This window comes from Mus musculus, chromosome 10 (assembly GCF_000001635.26).
Source record: "Mus musculus strain C57BL/6J chromosome 10, GRCm38.p6 C57BL/6J".
Taxonomy (NCBI): Eukaryota; Metazoa; Chordata; class Mammalia; order Rodentia; family Muridae; genus Mus; species Mus musculus.
The window spans coordinates 7,897,153-7,915,017 of record NC_000076.6 but is presented as its reverse complement, the minus strand read 5'-3'; the positions used below and the strand labels follow the sequence as shown (position 1 = coordinate 7,915,017).

The 17,865-nt window shown below is 42.9% G+C and overlaps 1 protein-coding gene across 5 annotated transcripts in view; it reads left to right on the top strand.

Annotated features, from left to right (window-relative positions):
• Tab2 (TGF-beta activated kinase 1/MAP3K7 binding protein 2) overlaps positions 1-9,370 on the top strand; it is a 50,608-nt gene extending 41,238 nt beyond the window's left edge. For 3 of the 5 annotated variants that reach the window (XM_011243204.3, XM_011243203.3, XM_030245247.1), the window contains 4 exons: positions 3,392-3,630; positions 3,836-3,929; positions 4,891-4,971; positions 7,441-9,365. In XM_011243204.3, the coding sequence (XP_011241506.1) occupies positions 3,392-3,630; positions 3,836-3,929; positions 4,891-4,971; positions 7,441-7,583 (557 nt within the window). In that variant the 3' untranslated portion in view covers positions 7,584-9,365. Of the gene's footprint in view, positions 1-3,391; positions 3,631-3,835; positions 3,930-4,890; positions 4,972-7,440 lie in introns of all 5 variants that reach the window. The other 2 variants (NM_138667.3, NM_001359534.1) reach the window with 2 other exon arrangements.
• Positions 9,371-17,865: the final 8,495 nt, after the last annotated feature.

Genomic DNA, 17,865 nt, shown 5'->3' with positions numbered 1-17,865 from the left:
CTACCTCTGGAGCAGCATGCCCCACCATTGGAGAGCCCTGCCTAGCAAGCTGTGTCTCAAAACTGATGCCTTGATGGGCGTTGGTGGTGCACACCTCTAATCCCATTGCTCAGGAGGCAGAGGCGGGTGAATATTTATGAGTTACAGAACAGCCTCGTCTATACAGTGAGTTCCAGAATAGCCAAGGCTGCACGGAGAGAAACCCTGTCTTGAAAAAAAACAGTAAATATGTCTCCACGTCTGTCTACTTAATTGTTAAATACAATCTCTATTAACATTCTTTCTCCTTATAGTCAGTCATATATACACATATATACATACAACTACATATACACACATAAAAGCACATTTTAGTACATACTATACACATGTATATCTGTAAATATATGGGTTAAGTCACATCTAACCTTAGTTTATCAATTGGACTTAATCAGGATTGCATCTGGACGGCAGACATACAGACTTATTCATTAAACAGTACAGTATAACAGCTGTTTATGTAATGTTTATGTGATACTAGATATTATCACAAATAAACCAGAGATATGCTTATGCAAATGAGCATATATATATATTTTTTTTTTTTCTTTTTCTGAGACAGGTCTTTTCTCTATAATGCCCAAATAAGCTTTGAATTCAAGCTCTCCCTGCCTCATAGGCTCTGTTATTACTAGATTAGCTGGTGGGCTCTGTTCTGCATCATCTCAGTTTCCTTGTTGTGTCTGTTGTTTGAATACAGGCCCTGCTGCAAGATCTAGCAGCAACTAGATTTCAACTAGCCTTAGAAATGGTAAAAACAAATGAAAACAAGATGCTTTTAAAAGCTGCCATCTTTGAGTCTTCTGTAATTCGGTCACCAAGTAGATATCTAGCGGTGACACGGCAATGTATAAAACAGATACAATCTCTGCTCTGCAGAGGATTTAGATTGATTTTAAAAGCTGACGTACTTTCTTCATTCTAACTTGAATATGGCTTAGTCATATACCTAGTTTAGGTATATTAAATCATATAAATTTTAAACTTGAGAAATAAGGGCTTGCTACATTTTAGTGACAAAAATTATCTTTTTAAAAAAATCTAAAATCATTATAATCATTAATACCTGGGACATTTTACAATGGATAGTCTTTAATAAGTGCATTCTCTTCTAATAGTTCTGAGTTTTGTGTTTCTGTAAGAACTAGGAATTATTTATAGTGCCTAAAATTTACACTATAAAACTTGAAATGTCTTTACAGTTTTTAATAAAATTAAAAGACGTTTGTGTCCATCAGAATCTGGCAGCTGTATTCCAGTATTCCTGTATTCCAGAAGCAGTGTTGGGACTGCCCTGGTAACCAACAGCTTCTGCTGGAGTTTTGTAGCAGCGGTAGGGGGTGGCATGCTTAAATTACTTTTATTTCATTAACTTTGACAAAAAGACTTAAAAGCACTGAATGTGTTAGTATCACACGCACACACCCTTTTTCATCTGTTTAAGGTTCTCTGGAGTCCTGATGTTGCTATCTTCTCTTGCCCTAGTCGCCCTGTTTCTGTGAGCTCCACGGGGTGAGGGATTGCCTGTGCATTGTGTCCCTGGGTGACTACAGTGTGATCACCTCTCAGCTTATTAGAAGAATGACTGAGTGAGTGACTGAGTGAGTGGAATGTTTCTGCTATAAACAACATAGATCTTAATTTATAAAATCTACTTTGTGGACTGGAAAGATTGCTCAGCAGTGCAATTATAGAGGACCTGAGGTACCAGCACCCACATGGAGGATCACAGCAAGAAATTATTTATTTAGTGTTTACATCTGTTGTGGTCACTAGTAAAAGTATAAGTTGTTCTTGTCAATTTTTTTGTTTTCTATGTCTTCCATGTCCTTTCTTGGTGAATAGGTTTAAACACACATTCTTTATTTTTCTTTTGGTCATTTTAATTTAGAAACTGGGTATTTCATTTAGATATTACATCTCGATTCCTTTCATCTGTAATCCCTAAACACTAAGCATCTTGGCATTTAAGAATGGGCTTCCATGGAGATTGAAGCGCGGCCTGTAGAGGAAACACAGAGAAGAATGGTTGGTTCACTGGGCTTGGGCATTCTTTCCAAGACCTTAGCGGACTTCTTGGAAGACGTACTTCCTATTTCTCTTGTATTTTCTAGTACTTGAGTTTTACTTGGCTTTCACAGTCTCCAGCATTCTCTCTCCCTTCACCGTAGTTGCCGTGTGGTTTTTTTCTGCAGCTTTCTGTCATTTGTCATGGTATCAGCATATATTTGTCTGTGTGTCAGCAGCTGCCTGTTGTTGCACGTTCTCCCAAACTTTGAAAATGTGTGTATTCATCTGTACTCTTTGATGATTTAGTTAGTTAGGTGAACAGAACAAATGTTCCATTATCTTGTAGAATTATATTTTCTTTTTCTTCAATTTGGGGACATTTTTAACTAGTACTCTTCAGATCTTGACTTTTCTCCACACACTCTGCCTGCCCCTGGAATTCCTTTTTTAATTGAACAGGTAAACAACATTCAGGAAGTGATTCAGTCTGAAAACTGTGCCACGTAGCCAGTCCATTTATCATACAATTACCATGGAGTGCCCAGACCAGTGTGGTAATGCTACTGCATATCTAGATGCTGGTATACCTACTGACTGTAAGTGGCAAGCCTGCATAGCATGCGACTATACTGGATATTTGGGGCAGTGTGATACAATGGCAAGTGTTTGTGTGTATCCAAACATTTCTGAACATAGGAAGCACTAAAAACAGTGCTGCAGTCTTGAGGTACTTTCTCACATCAGCTTGTTATCTGGGTAGCACCATCCCAAGGTGTCTTTCCAGTCCAGTGTCCTAAAAGACAAGGTTTCCATTTCTCATGGGCGGCTTCCGGGGAGAGACATCAATTTTGACAGCTTGATGAACGTTTCCAGATAGCTCAGCATTTATGTCATAAGACTTATTGCTACTCTAAATGACACTTTTTAATTTGAAGTTTGGACAGTTTGTTGATATTCATGTGGTTTGAAGTCATTCTTATTTGTTATAATCAAAATTATTTACCCCATTCCATATTCCCGTATAAAATGTCTGTAAAATGATCATGTTAGAATATCTCGAACATAGACCGTGGTGTCACACTGGAGGAAAGAGTTTGTCCTTTCCACGAGTCAGATGTGAACTACTAAAAGAGCAAATTCGGTTAGTTTAGTAAGCTAGGATCTTTTAAAAAGTAACAGACTACTGTCTTCAGCCATAGTAGTGTAGGTTTCATTCAAACCGTGAAAAATTTTTAGGTGGGCAGTATTTGCTTAAGTAATGAAAAGTTTCCAGGTCAAGATTTTTGAAAATGTAAGTGCATCCCAGTATTTTGTTGTAATGTAGCTCTGGGGTTCTTGGCAGGCTGTCCCAGAAATGCTTGTCTGCTGCAGAGTTCGCTGCTGGAGTGGGCGGGGCCTCACGCATGTGCTCCTGTTGCAGCTCTGCTGGTGCACCAGAAGGCCAGGATGGAACGGCTTCAAAGAGAGCTCGAGATGCAAAAGAAAAAGCTGGATAAACTCAAATCTGAGGTCAATGAGATGGAAAATAATCTAACTCGAAGGCGCCTGAAGAGATCAAATTCCATTTCCCAGATACCGTCAGTAAGTGTTATGCATCCGCCGTGGCCTGTGCTTGATCAGGAGAGCAGGCTGCCTGCCACAGTGTAAAGGCTTGCTCTAGTTTTCTGCAGATGCTCTTAGTTCATACTTGTTTTTCTGTCCTTACCTCCCCCTGCCAACTCCATTCTTTGTTCACTGATGACGTGAGAATTCAATACAAACCTTTTTATATGGAATTATTTTTCAGCTCGAAGAAATGCAGCAGTTGAGAAGTTGTAATAGACAACTCCAGATTGACATTGACTGCTTAACCAAAGAAATTGATCTTTTTCAAGCCCGAGGTAAAGTTCAATGCATTCTCAGCTGAAATTCATTGAATTGATCTGCCAAGTGTTTTCTTGTGGCTTACCAGTCACTGTCTCGGAGTATTTAGCTTTGGAGCCAGAAAGTGCTAAAGAACAGTTGGCTTCTTTGCCCTCAGTAAATATGTACCTGGTCAAGAAACCAAATACATCCAGCCTTTAGCTCTCCTGTAGCCTTCTGCTGTAGCCTGTGGTAAGGGAAGACAGTGGTTGTCTTTCTAGCTGCATGTCAAAGGGTTGTATTCGTAAGGATGTGTCCATATGGCTTTCTCCCATTCCCTTTCTTCTTTCAAGAATTGTGTGTCCTCATATCGCTGGCACTGTCTTGGTTGATAAAATAGAAAAGTGATATAAAAGTATGTTATAGTCTATGGACAGTGATAGGACTTGATACTTTTCAAGCAGTTAGTTACCAGCATTAATTTCTTATTGTAGTAAAAAGTACTTAGATTTCACTCAGTTCCATAGAAAACATAAATGAAACTTTATCACTGAAACCTAATTCTGAAGTGTGGGGCGGGGAGGGAGGATAGAAATATACAAAATGTAAAGAGAAAAAAGAAACTTAACGAAAAGTCTTGAGTCCCATTTCTGTGTTTAATCCAGCATCCATTAAAATGAACAATGATGGACCTTTCTTAAATTGATGTTAAAATGCCGTCATTTTACCTTGTTACGTAAAACAGGGATCTGCTGCTAATTCTTTCTGACAAGTGTTGACGTCACTTCTTCCCTGCGATCACTGGCCTGTGTTTATGAGTACTATCTTATATCTATGTTCTAAGATATGTTTTTGAAGTCTTATATGTAATTTGAAATTAAGCGGGTATCATCTCAAGCATTTCTTTTGCTTATTTTTAGAATTTGTTGCTTTAAAAAGTAAAATTAAGTATTTCTGAGCTATAAATATTGATGATATAGTTCCTTTTGTATATTTCAGGACCACATTTTAACCCCAGCGCTATTCATAACTTTTATGACAATATTGGATTTGTAGGCCCTGTGCCACCAAAACCCAAAGGTTAGTGCATCCATTAAATGTGAGACTGTTTGGAAAGCGAAATCCTAGAAAATGTTTATTTTTTATGTTCTCAACCTTCCACTTGGGAAGTGTTTCCAGCTTGGGCATTCTGGCATGGGCTGACTCCTCAGGGAGGTGTGTGTTTGTTTATTTACACTCTGGGGTGGAGAGCATGCAAAGGTGTGACGTATGTAACTTTTTAAGAGTATGTTTGAGACCTTAGTACCCACTGTGGACTCCCAAAATAGAAAGTTTGGGTTTAAAACTAAGTGCAACGATTGTGTCTTTAAATTTGTAAACTGTGATAAGGCAGGCACTTTAGAGAAATTCAGTTTTTTGAGAACATTGTTTTGTATATATCCTGAATTCCAGGTAAATTTCAAAAATGTATTATCATCTAGAAACATTTTCCACCATTGAAAGTGACAGAATATGTGTGTACCAAGCTAAGACATGAAATAAGCCTGTGTATTTGAGCCAAGCATTAGGATATGTATACGAATGAAATTATGTGCAAAAATCTGACTGGCTGAAGTTAAATATATAGGCATGTCTATTTAGGTCACTATTGTCACTACTAATTATGATGCATAATTTGCTTTTAGCCCTAAGAGAAGTAAAATTTTAGATAGCTTTCATTAATATAGTGTTAATAATCTATTTTACTATGAGTTACTGTTCTTTCAATATACCTAATTTATAAATTAAGCTTTATAGGTATTTGTGTTTTAAGAAAAATGTAGTATTTATCAGATTCAGTATTAGTCATAGTTTCAAGCATTTACTGTTAAAAACTACTTAGTGAATTCATTAACGTTGCAGTATACAAAATCATCCCACAAAAATCAGTTATTTTTTTACAGTTATGCAAAAGAAATTCATAGATACCAGAAAAATGTTTCATTCACAGTAACAATCAAAACGTTAAAATAGGAGTAAACTCCACCAAAGAGGCAGAAGAATTTTATACCAGAATTATAAACACTGAAGAAGGAAATTATCAGAAACATTCATGTTCATGGATTACAAAAATTATACTGTTATTACCTACAATATCTAAGATCTACAGTTTGTTTTGTTTTAGTGTGTGTTGTTTTGTCTACCTGTATCTGTGTGAGGGTGTTAGGTCACCTGTAACATGTGAGCTGTCATGTGGGGGCTGGGAATTGAACCTCAGTCCTATAGAAAAGCTGCCAGTGTGCTTAACTGCGAAGCCATCTCTTCAGCCCAATCTGCACATTCTACCAAATTCCAATGTCAGTATAAAAATGAGAAAAATATTATAAACTTCAGACAGGACTCTAAATAGGCAGAGCCACCTTGAGTGAGGATGGAGCTGGAGATAGCACACTCCTACTTCAGAGCGGATGACAGAGTTACAGTGATCAGAAGAGTGCAGGACTGGCCTAAGCATGCTCTCTGACACACAGCAGTGGGACAGAAGAGGGACAAGCAAGGTGCGTCAGTGCTCACCTCCTCTCACGGGACCAGTTAGTAAAGTGGAGTCGCCACATGCAGAAAAATGGGGCTGGCCCCTCTGTATCCAAACAGTGACTCAAATGGAGCCACACGAAGGTTGAGTGCTAAGGGCTCTTGGTGCTGATGACCTAAATTCACTCCCCAGGCTGGCTGCACATGGAAGAAAGAAAGAAACAACTTCCCCAAGGTGGCCACTGGCCTCTACATACTTGCTATGATACATGCATTGCTGATACATGCATACTCATGCATTTACATATACAAAATGCATAAATGTAAAACAAATTAACTAGATTATAAATTTAAATAGAAGCTGACACTGGGTAGATGGAAACATTTGGCATTGCTGAGGGTGGTGACTTGCATATGGCATCTAAGGAGCTGTAGGACTGACCACTGCAGGGAGCTGTATACCAAAGGACTGAACACTGCAGCGAGCTGTATACCAAAGGACTGAACACTGCAGCGAGCTGTATACCAAAGGACTGAACACTGCAACGAGCTGTATACCAAAGGACTGAACACTGCAGAAGGCTCCCTGCTATTCTAAACCAGATTCAGGGCTCTCTTATGCCATGTCTGAGGTTTAAAAATACAACAAGAAAATGGGATGATTTTTTGACTCTGTCTTACTTTTTCAGCATGTTACTGCCATAAGTGTAAACTATAAATGTTAGAAAGTAGTTGTTTCAAGTGTCATAGCACACAGGAGATGAAGGCAGGAGGGTTGGTGACAGTCAGCAGGATCCTTCAGTCTGACATGACAGTCAGTGGGGATGGGAAGGAGTGTTCACCCTTCCTTCCCTTGTACTTGGAACTATGAGGCTGTGTTCTCCCTTAGGCCGTGGAAGTGTTTGTGTCGAGTCACGGTGCTCTTCCCGCTAGGGGAAGCATGGTCAGTTCAGCAGTTGTTTTATCTGGTCACCATTTGGTAGATTTTCTGATTTTTTTTTTTTAACTTAAAATTGTTTTTTCTTTTCTTCCTTACAGATCAAAGGTCCACCATCAAAGCACCAAAGACCCAAGACGCAGAGGATGAGGAAGGTGCTCAGTGGAATTGCACTGCCTGTACGTTTCTGAATCACCCGGCCTTAATCCGCTGTGAACAGTGTGAGATGCCTCGGCATTTCTGAGCCAAAGGCCCCGCCTTCCTCTGAAACCACATCTAAAGTTCAAGAAGGTCGCCTGTCATCGGGAAAGTGTTTCACCGCCACAGGAGTTAGTCCAGTTGAAGGTGTGACGAGACAGTGGTGTGCTGTGTTGAGTGTCAGCCCACAGAGCTAATGATACCTCAATCTAATGTCATGGGCAGTGAGATTCATCACCTGAAAGGCCTGAGAGACCGGGCTGCCTGCTGCCTGACCATGTCCAGTGTCACGTGTCAGTGCCTAGGTGTTCCCAGGACTCCTCCCCTCTTGTCACCACTGATCCTGACGGGAGGAAGGGAGAGACAGGATGATTGCTTTTTGTGTTGTTAGAGCTTTTGGTGAAACACTACATACACAAAGAGAAGGAACAAGGTTTGACTGAGAACTCTGCTGCCACATAGTGCCAGTAGATGTGGGAAACGCCACAAATCTGGGGTACTTTTGGCCCTGTCCTCTGTCTTCTGAGGACATCTCTGTGAAGCCAGCATTTAGGTGTGAGATAAAAGGAAAGCTGTGTCTGTCTGTACATCCACAGTGCGCTCCCCAAGCCTCTCCTACTGTACAGATGTCTCACGTCTGCTTTGATTTCTCCATTATCTTCTTATATTTCTATATGTATAGTGTAATAGACTTGTGTTAACTAGTGTCCTTTTCCCTTTTAGTAAGCACGATCATGCTCCTTTTAAGCCTTACCTGAGAAAAGCAATGCCATAAGGTAGAAAGCATTAATGAAATGAAACTGTGCACAACATAACTCCCTCTCCCCTTCCTCCTCCTGTCCTTTGTCCCTTGGTGCCAATGCTCTGAGAAGACATGCAGGTGCTGCATGTGAGTCACTGCAAGAAACACTGCAGCCATCGGACGGTCGAGGTCACGCTGTACACTGACTTGAGCAGTGGGTGACCAAACATGTCGTTTTGTCTTCTCCAGCAGCTTAAAGCAGAAAGTATTTAAACCCACTGCCATCTTGCCCCATCTGTGTGGTATCCCATAGAACTCCATGGGAGGCTCTTGTTGGGAAAATGCAGTTTTAAGAAGCAGCCTCAGCAGCCGTTCCCGCAGCCTCTTCTTCCCGGGAAGAAGTGTGGCTGTCGGACTGTTGGCACAGTCATGTGTATTTATAAAGCATAGTCATCTTTAGGACAACTGAAGAAAAGCTGGAAAAAAGAAAGAAAACAAGCAGACTTGAACACTGAAGCAACCTCAGACATCTCTTTATTTTGATGATATATTTTTGTAAGGAAAATAAATATTCATATGATCAGGAATGTATATAACTAAATGAAATCAAGAAAAAATAACCATATGCATTTTAAAAGAATTATGAAATTATCAGTGCTTGGAATGGGGCTAAGGGAAGTGCTGAAATATAAGAAAAAAATAGGAAATAATGTAGATTGTCCCACTGTAAATGTTCACAAGTGGCTATGTTTTAAATAAACAGGATTATTATGAATGAGCGTTAAGAAGGTCAGAGCCTGGCCTTCCGGGCTTTGCACTGTGAGTATGGAAAGAGATACGGCAACCATAGGTCACTAGGCAACAGACCCCAAAACTCGTACATTTGATGCATTGTGTTTTAAAAGTAGGCCTTGTTTTTCAGCTTCCTCTGCAGTTCTATGTGAAGATTGATAAATCAGTTTTTACTTGTTTTATTAATAAAACGTAATTTGGATATCTTGAGTTGATGGTTTTGTGATTTAGCTGGGTAAACTATCTTTGTAACAGATAAGTTATTTATAAAAATTAAAAAAACTTATATTCTAATGTGGATTTTGTGGCTTGTCTTTGAAGTTTGTGGGACAGTTTGTACTCAGCATAGTGCTCTATAGCTGGCTGAAGTCAGGAGGCACCACCACCCCCACCACCACCCCCGACCCTTCTCACGAGCTCCCAGCATGCCCTCTGTGAGTTCTGTCCATTGCTGTAGACCGGTTTCTTTTGGGCGTCTTGATTGATTGGCTACCTGGTTTGGTCTTGTAAGCAGAGTCTCTCTCACTAGATAAGACCAGACTGCCATCCAGTTTGTAGTCCCCTGTCTCATCCTCCCAAACACTGGGGTTCTAGGCCTGCACCGCCATGTCTGGCTGTCCGGTGTATCGATCAGGTTTCACCTGAGGAAGAAAGTGGATGGTGCCTTCTTTTCATGGTGGACTTTGGCTGTTTGTTTCTCTTTAATTTTTAAAAATTCTACCCTACTGTTGAAAAGCACGTGACTTCTCGGGCCCTTTGGCCTAGGAGTCGGCTCGTGTCTCCTAAGCCCCATGATGTGTCCAGTCCTGGCTGTACAGTAGTGCTTCTCTGAAGGGAGCTCTCATAGTCAGACTTGGAGACAAGCAAAGTCATGTATGTCTGCTGGCGTCTTTGACGTGCTCTGTGTGTGAAGGCCTACCTTGAGTTTTTGAAACCTAGTGAGAGAAATTTTTTTCTTTGCCAAAGAATAGGAGGAGGCCTGAACAGGACAGTGTCTGGAAGCCAACTTTAGAAATGACAGGAGCATGTGCCACCACCCTAAGACACTGACGCTCTATTCCAGGTTGAAGGAACTCGCTGAAACCTTAGCCAGGGCCGATGAGGTGGCTCAGCAGGCAGAGTTGAGTCCCCAGAATCCACATGGTGGGAAGAAATGACCAGTTCCTGGTAGTTGTCTTCTAACTACTCTACGTGGGTATGGTGTGCTCATAAGCACACACATCCACATCCACACAAACATAGAGTTCAAGGTAGCAGCTGCCTTCTGTTACCATGTCTAACATACAAAGACCCACGTTGTAAGTTTTTGTAAACAAAAATACATTTTTAAAGTCACCATTTTTACTTTTTATGTCTTCTTTTCCAGACAGGGTTTCTGTGTAGCTCTGGCTACCTGGAACTCACTTTGTAGACCAGGCTGCCTCAGCCTCCTGAGTGCTGGGACGAAAGATGTGCGCCAACACAGCCCAGCACTTTGTAGCTTTTCTATACAAGGTCTTGCTGCATAGTAGCCTAGGCTAGCCTTAGGCTCATTGTCCTGCCTCAGCCTCTCAAGGCCTGTGTGCACTGTACCCAGCCATTTGCCTGCTTTTAGTCCATGTAATGTGTGTCTGGGTGCAGGGTGTGTGAGTAGTGCCCACGGAGACTAGAGGTATTGGGTCCCCCAGTGTGAGCGCCCTGAGGTTCCTCTGCCTTGCAAGGCCTTTTTCTCCACAGCACAATTAACACGTGAGATGCCCTGCATTTTGATTTTGTCAGTTACCCTAAAGACTTTTGTTTGTTTTTGTTTGTCGAGGCAGGGTTTTTCTGTGCAGCCCTGGCTGTCCTGGAACTCACTCTGTAGAACAGGCTGGCCTCGAACTCAGAAATCCGCCTGCCTCTGCCTCCTGAGTACTGGGATTAAAGGCGTGCGTCACCACTGCTGGGGTCTACGGACATTTCATTTCTGTGGATCACTTGGTGTTTTAGTCACGGAGACTGAGGTCCTCTCAATGTCAAAGGTGGGTTGCTCTTCAGAGATTGTGGGTGGGGAGGGGTGTACATGGAGGCCAGAGGACAGTCATCCTCCAAGAGCTGGTTTCCTAGCACTAAGTGTGGGCCAGCACACCTAGATGCCGGGTGGAGTGGGGGTAGGGGCTGAAGTTGGGTTCTCTTAGGGAACCACATTACCAACAGCTGTCCTCCAGCCTGCTTTTTTACAGAGATATTTTTTAAATTTTTTTTAATGTCAGGGTATGCGTATGGGTGTGCATACATGGGATAATGTAAATGTGGCCTAAAGATCATGTGCATGTTTCTGTTGCTTGTCCAGCTGTCTAGGAAGTATGTGTTTTATAACAAAGTATAACAAATTACTTCTCCAGGATGACAGATGCTGTATTCAAAAGACACTCTGGGGATTGCCCACTTGCACTTTCGTGTGGCCTAAAATCCAACACTCCCTTGCCTCTCGCTGCAGATTCCCTCATCTCCTTTCTCTGCTACAGACAGCCCCACCTGGGAACCTAGCCGCCATGGGTTCATAGGCTTGTAACTGGCTCCCCACTCCACGCCTGGGACTTAACCTGTTCCAGCATTGTAGTACGTTACAGAAGAGGCAGAGAGAAGAGCCAGAGAGAGTGCCTCGTCTGCAGGTTCCTGTCTTCGGGGGTCCACTGGGCTTGCCTTGCTACCTCGGCAGGATCAATTCCATAAACGCCTCTCTGACTTCTAAGTCGGCCTTGTCGCTTCCCTGAGAGACCTTGCACATCTCCACCTTTGCCTTGTCTGCCCTGGCTCTCATTCAGTTTAACCAGTCAAGGACAGGGCCAGGATTGTGAAGTCACTGGGCTAAGGAGATGGCTCAGCGGGTAATGCCAAGCCTGGGGACTTGAGCTCCATCCCTGGGACCCACATGGTGAAAAGACACACTGACTCCCCAAAGTCACTCTGACATCCCATGTGTGAGCACACACACACCACATAAAGTCACTCTGACATCCCATGTGTGAACACACACACCACATAAAGTCACTCTGACATCCCATGTGTGAGCACACACACGCCACATAAAGTAACTCTGACATCCCATGTGTGAGCACACACACACCACATAAAGTCACTCTGACATCCCATGTGTGAACACACACACCACATAAAGTCACTCTGACATCCCATGTGTGAGCACACACACACCACATAAAGTCACTCTGACATCCCATGTGTGAGCACACACACACCACATAAAGTCACTCTGACATCCCATGTGTGAGCACACACACACCACATAAAGTCACTCTGACATCCCATGTGTGAGCACACACACACCACATAAAAGTTTTTTAAAGTGGGGAGGGCCTTCTATATTGCACCTCCCCTCATATCCCTGAAGTGTTCTGACAACTTTATGTACATGTATTCTGATAGAGTACACACACACACACACACACACACACACAAGGTAAGATGTCAGCTGGATATGTAATCAGTGATGTGCCCACCAATGCACAAGACCCTAGATTTATTCCCTGGTGGAATAAGGGACATAGAGACTGATAATTGTTGATGGTGGTGATTTGGGGGGGGGGGGGTTCTTAAGTTTTCTGAAGTAGGGTTTCTTTGTGAAGCCCTGGCTGTCCTGGAACTCACCCTGTAGACCAGGCTGGCCTCAAACTCAAGAGACCACCTGCCTATGTCTCCTGAATGCTGGGATTAAAGGGATATGCCAACTATTTCTGGCAATGGTGATGACTGTTAATCTGAAAGCCAAGCAATGTTTTCAACATCTATTCAACTTCACCAATGAGGGCAGCCTTGGAGCTTCATGTATTTCCCCATAGTAGCTATCTTATAAATGATAGGTTTCCAGGCTAGACCACTAATGGAATGCCGATATAAGTAGAGTGGGATCCATAAGTGTAAGGATGGCATTCACCAGTAGTTAATAATTAGTAATTATTAGTTAATTATTAGTAATGTTATTAGTTACACAGCTTGTGTTGGTGAGACGTACGTGCCTGTGGATACTCTAAAACATCACAAGACGCCATTTGAAATTAAGGTCCCTAGGTTTTGTTACGTCAAATTGATTTTTATTTCAAAGCTGGAAATTGGCCTTTTTAAAGAGAGGGGTAAAGAGAATTAGAACAGAGAGGGACATGAGAGGATATTTTTACAAAGAAGACTCACTGGTCAAGAAAAGAGAAGAAAAAAGCTTAATGTCAAGTGTATGATAACCCTGTCATTCCTGTGTCCCAGGAAAGACAGAAAGATGGGTTTCAGACAAAAACAGCAACCACGAGTGTATTTGTACATTGAGTCCATGTAACCAAGACTCCATGTAATATGTGACATGAAACAGGCCTGTGGCTTATTATAGCAGTTGGCTTGAAGTCCTAATTGCTACCTTTGTGGTTTCACTAAGTCTTTGCCATGGCCTTGTGCTAACCTGCCATCGTGGTCTCGGAACAGGGCAGCACGTATGCCTTGTGAATCTAGACAGCCAAGCTTTACTGAGCTGATGAGAGGCACAGCTGCCAGTTCCCTGCATCGAAGAGGAAGTGAATTTTGTCATGGTCCTGAATGACCCAGAATGTAAGTCGCTACATTTCTAATGACCAGAGTACACTGTTTTTAGGCTTTACTCCTGCATCCCCGTTAACTCCAGCCTGTCTCCTCTCTGTCCCTAGTCAATAATGCACTTGTCAGAGAGTGTGCTGGCTTCCTGTTTGAGTTCTGAAAGCCCAAATGCAAGTCTCCAGCACAGAAACCTGACAACCCTAGAATTCGATTCTGGCAGAGCGTTGGTGTGCCTAGCAGTAACCATTCCCTGAGTGGGATGTTTGATTACATAATGCCTCACTGGCAGCTCCTCCAGGTTCTAATAGGCACGATACTGAGAGGCCAAGAAAACGCTGCCTTTCATCCTCAAAGAATATAATTGAGTGGTAGCGTTTTCCTTCTTCCTACTCTGGGCAAAGCAACTATGTCTTCCCTAATACAATCTGTTCTCCATTTCTGAGGGCCCAGCTGTCCCTACTATACCTTAGAGATTACTGCTCAGCAAGGGAGTCGGTGTGCTGGTTTACTCGGGAAACAGGCTGTGGCTTGGTTTCTGGACTTGCACACACTGTGTGCTTCAGATTCCTTGCTAGAACATACAGGAGCTGTTCCATCAAGGGGTCATCAAATAGTGGTCCGCCTGGGCCCAGCTGACCTCCAGTTACCCTGTCTGGTGGCTGTCTGTTTCTGTTTCTTTTTCTTCTTCATCCATACATTTGTCTCCAGGCTATTTAGTCATACATCTAATGTTTTCAGTTAAACGTTACTCTTTTTGGTGTGAATATTCCATCCTACAGGGGTTCTCATCAACATATCTCTCGGCATCTGTGTCACCCACAAGAACCAAGCACAGAAAGTGGCACTGCTTCTCATATCATGTGCGGTGAGTGACAGTTTGGGCCTTGATGCTGAAGAAAGAGCTCTGCATCTGAGTTCACTGTGGGGTTTCTCACCTGGCAGCTGTGTCCAACCCGGGCCTGAAAGGCCACATGAACCCCAGGATAACTAAGAATGGCAACCAACACAAAACCATAAACTTACTCAAAACATTAGGGAGCTGGTTGGTTGGTTGGTTGGTTTGTAACTCAGTTTTGAAGTTTCCAGACGTGAACTTTGTAGATGACATGTCAAGATGCTGACCACTTAAGTGGCCATGATCTCAGCTGCTTAGCTTGGTAGTGAAGGTGCCAAGCATAAGTGACACATTCCACAAAGTTCTCTCTCACCCAAAGCAATCACATTGGCAGACAAGCTGGGCACGGACGGGAGCTGCGTTAGGTACTGCTGCCTCCCAAATATTAGCTCATGTAATCCTCAGAACTCAAAGAACAGACATCATGCAGAGTTGAAATACGGAGGGACTGGGATCACAAAGTATAGCACCTGGGCAAGAGTTGAAAATCAACTGGCTCCACTCATGCCTTCAACAGCTGTGAGGCACTGCCTTTGAAGAAATGAGAGGTCGCCGCCCGAGAGGAAGATGTCAGCTCAGACACAGACTCACACAAATGTCAATGGCGGCTTTACTCATAGTTGCTAAAAACTAGAAATAACCAAATGCCTCCATCAAGAGGCAGGTGTAGATTCTGGAACATCTATACACTGGAATGCAGCTCAGTACTACAAGGGCAGAGGCGGATGCAATGTCGATAGGTCTGCAGTGTGTCGTACTGCATGAAGGTGGTCAGACACAGAAGACCCCATCTTGTCTGGTATCATCCGCAGGAAAGACAGAAATGTTCTACAGTGACAGCAAGCTGAGGCTAGAAGACGGGACTTGCTGCAGAGAGAAACACACAGACTTTGGGGGTGATTAAAATGGGCTACATGCTCACTGTAGCAAGGTTATATATGAGGAGAGAGATACTCACTGGCCCTTAGCGATACTCACGGGCCAGTGAGTTCTGGAGACCTGAAGTCAGTCTCCAGTACCCCCATGGCAGAAGAGCACTGACTCCCTCGGTGATGTCAGAGTTAGGGTGTCCATTGCTGTGAACAGACACCATGACCAAGGCAATTCTTATAAAGGACATTGAATTGGGGCTGGCTTACTGGTTCAGAGGTTCAGTCCATTGTTGTCAAGGTGGGAGCATGGCAGCGTCTAACCAGACGTGCTGGAGGAGCTGAGAGTTCTACATCTTGTTCCAAAGGCATACAGAAGACTGGCTTCCATGTGGCTAGGAGGAGGGTCTCAAAGCCCACCCTCCACAGTGACACACTTCCTCCAACAAAGCTATACCTTCTCCAACAAAGCTATACCTCCTAATGGTGCCACTACCTGGGCCAAGCATATACAAGCCACCACTCAACACACACAAAGTACAATATTAAAAAAATGTAAACTTCATGGAGGGAACATACTATCCTATATAAACTATATAGTTCGCATGAGTATATCTTTTCATATAGAGTCCATTCCATGTGCTTTAACACAATTAATAACATTTCTCACAGTTTTAGAAGCTTGGGAAAGCCCAGAAGCAAGATAACACTTATTCAAGTTGGGTAAAACTGTTACAGAATCAGACTCTTCCTGCCTTACCCTCATAGGGGGGACGTCAGGCTTCTGGGCCTCTTTATATTGTTTTACTCTGTTGGTCTTCCTATGTAGCCCAGGTTGGCCTCCAACTCACTATCATCCTTAGCCTGCCGAGTGCTGGGATTATGTGTTTCCGATCCATGCCCCTTACAAGGGTCCACTCCCATTCACTCAGCCCTGTGACCTAATTACCTTGCAAAGGTCCCTCAGGAGCCCTGGTGATCAGATTTCAAAGCCTGACTTACAATAGAGACACAAACATTAATCCATAGTGTATAGAAATTTAAAACCATAAATATTTGTTTAAAAGAAGCTTTAGCAAAAGAAGTGCCTACTATGTAGAACAAACACCCATGAGAAAAGCACCTCCTTCCCCAAGGGAGGGAGGGCTCAGAAGCATACAAGTCACCAACCAGAGATCCCATAGGAGTCAGAAAATAGAGAATAAGGCCCCATCCAATGGACAACTAGAAAGTACAATCACCCTCCTGCCGAGGAACAACCTGATCTTTACTGTCGCTAAAATGTCTTATGTAAAACTTCACTTGAATTAATAGTACATAATAGTACATAAACCACTACACACACACACACACACACACACACACACACACACACTATGCCTTCATGAGTTATATCCAGTTTCTGGAACTGTCCACATGAATACTGTAGCAAATACCCAGATCCCTGATCTCCTGGAACCTTAGGCTTCCACTCACACAGGATTGCTCTTTTAAATCAGGGAAGGAGCCTCATGACCCCAGTGTAAAAAACACTGTTTTAAGTTTTTCTTTCCTGACCCAAAATCCTGTAATGACTACTCTAAGACTAATTATTTATTATTAAATGCCTTGGCCATCAGCCCTGGCTCACTCCCTGACTAGCTCCATTCAAATTACTCTGTCTACCACTTAGTTGCTTACCTCTCCTCACTCTCTGCCCCTCTTCCTTCGAGTCTTCCCAGCCCTCTCAGCATCTTGCTCCAATCTCCATCTCTCTATGCATCTCCTTTTATTCTCTCATTGTTTCCCAGAGTCCTCTCTGTTCCTGCCAGTGTCCCACCTACTATTTTCTGCCTCAGCTCGTTGGCTATTGGCTTGTTTATTGACAGGTGATGCTTATTACAGACTCTCACCACAACTGGGCTCATAATCCTACACAGCCAGCCTTGGTTTTTGCCAGGGGTGGGATATGAGAGATGCTCTGGGCCAGGCATCAGGCATTCTCAAAGTTTGGATTCTCTTCATAAAGCTGTTCCTCACCTTTGGCTCTTCTGTTTCCAGAGTCCTTCCAAAACACAAAAATTGGTCAATTTTCCTATAGCTAAAATACCATCAGCTACGCTCCCTAAATGATAGCCTGGAGGCTGCCCAGCAAGTTCCCAACCATGATCAGATGGTTCAGATCAGTAGAGAGCTATTAAAAACGATGAATTCATGAAATTCTTAGGCAAATGGATAGAAATAGAAAATATCACCCTGAGTGAGGTAACCTCTTGCGCGCGCTCGACTGGCCAGGAAGAACGACGCTGCAACAGGATCCTTCTGCACACGTTTATTGGGAGAGCTTGATTGTAGAGGCGAAAAGACTTCGAGCCCAGAACTGGTGCTGCTTTTATAGGCCTAGGAGGGGCGTGTCTCACACCCGGATTGGTTATACACTAAGCCTCATTTGCATGTTCCTCATCTGATTGGCTACTCTCTCTCAGTACCTTAC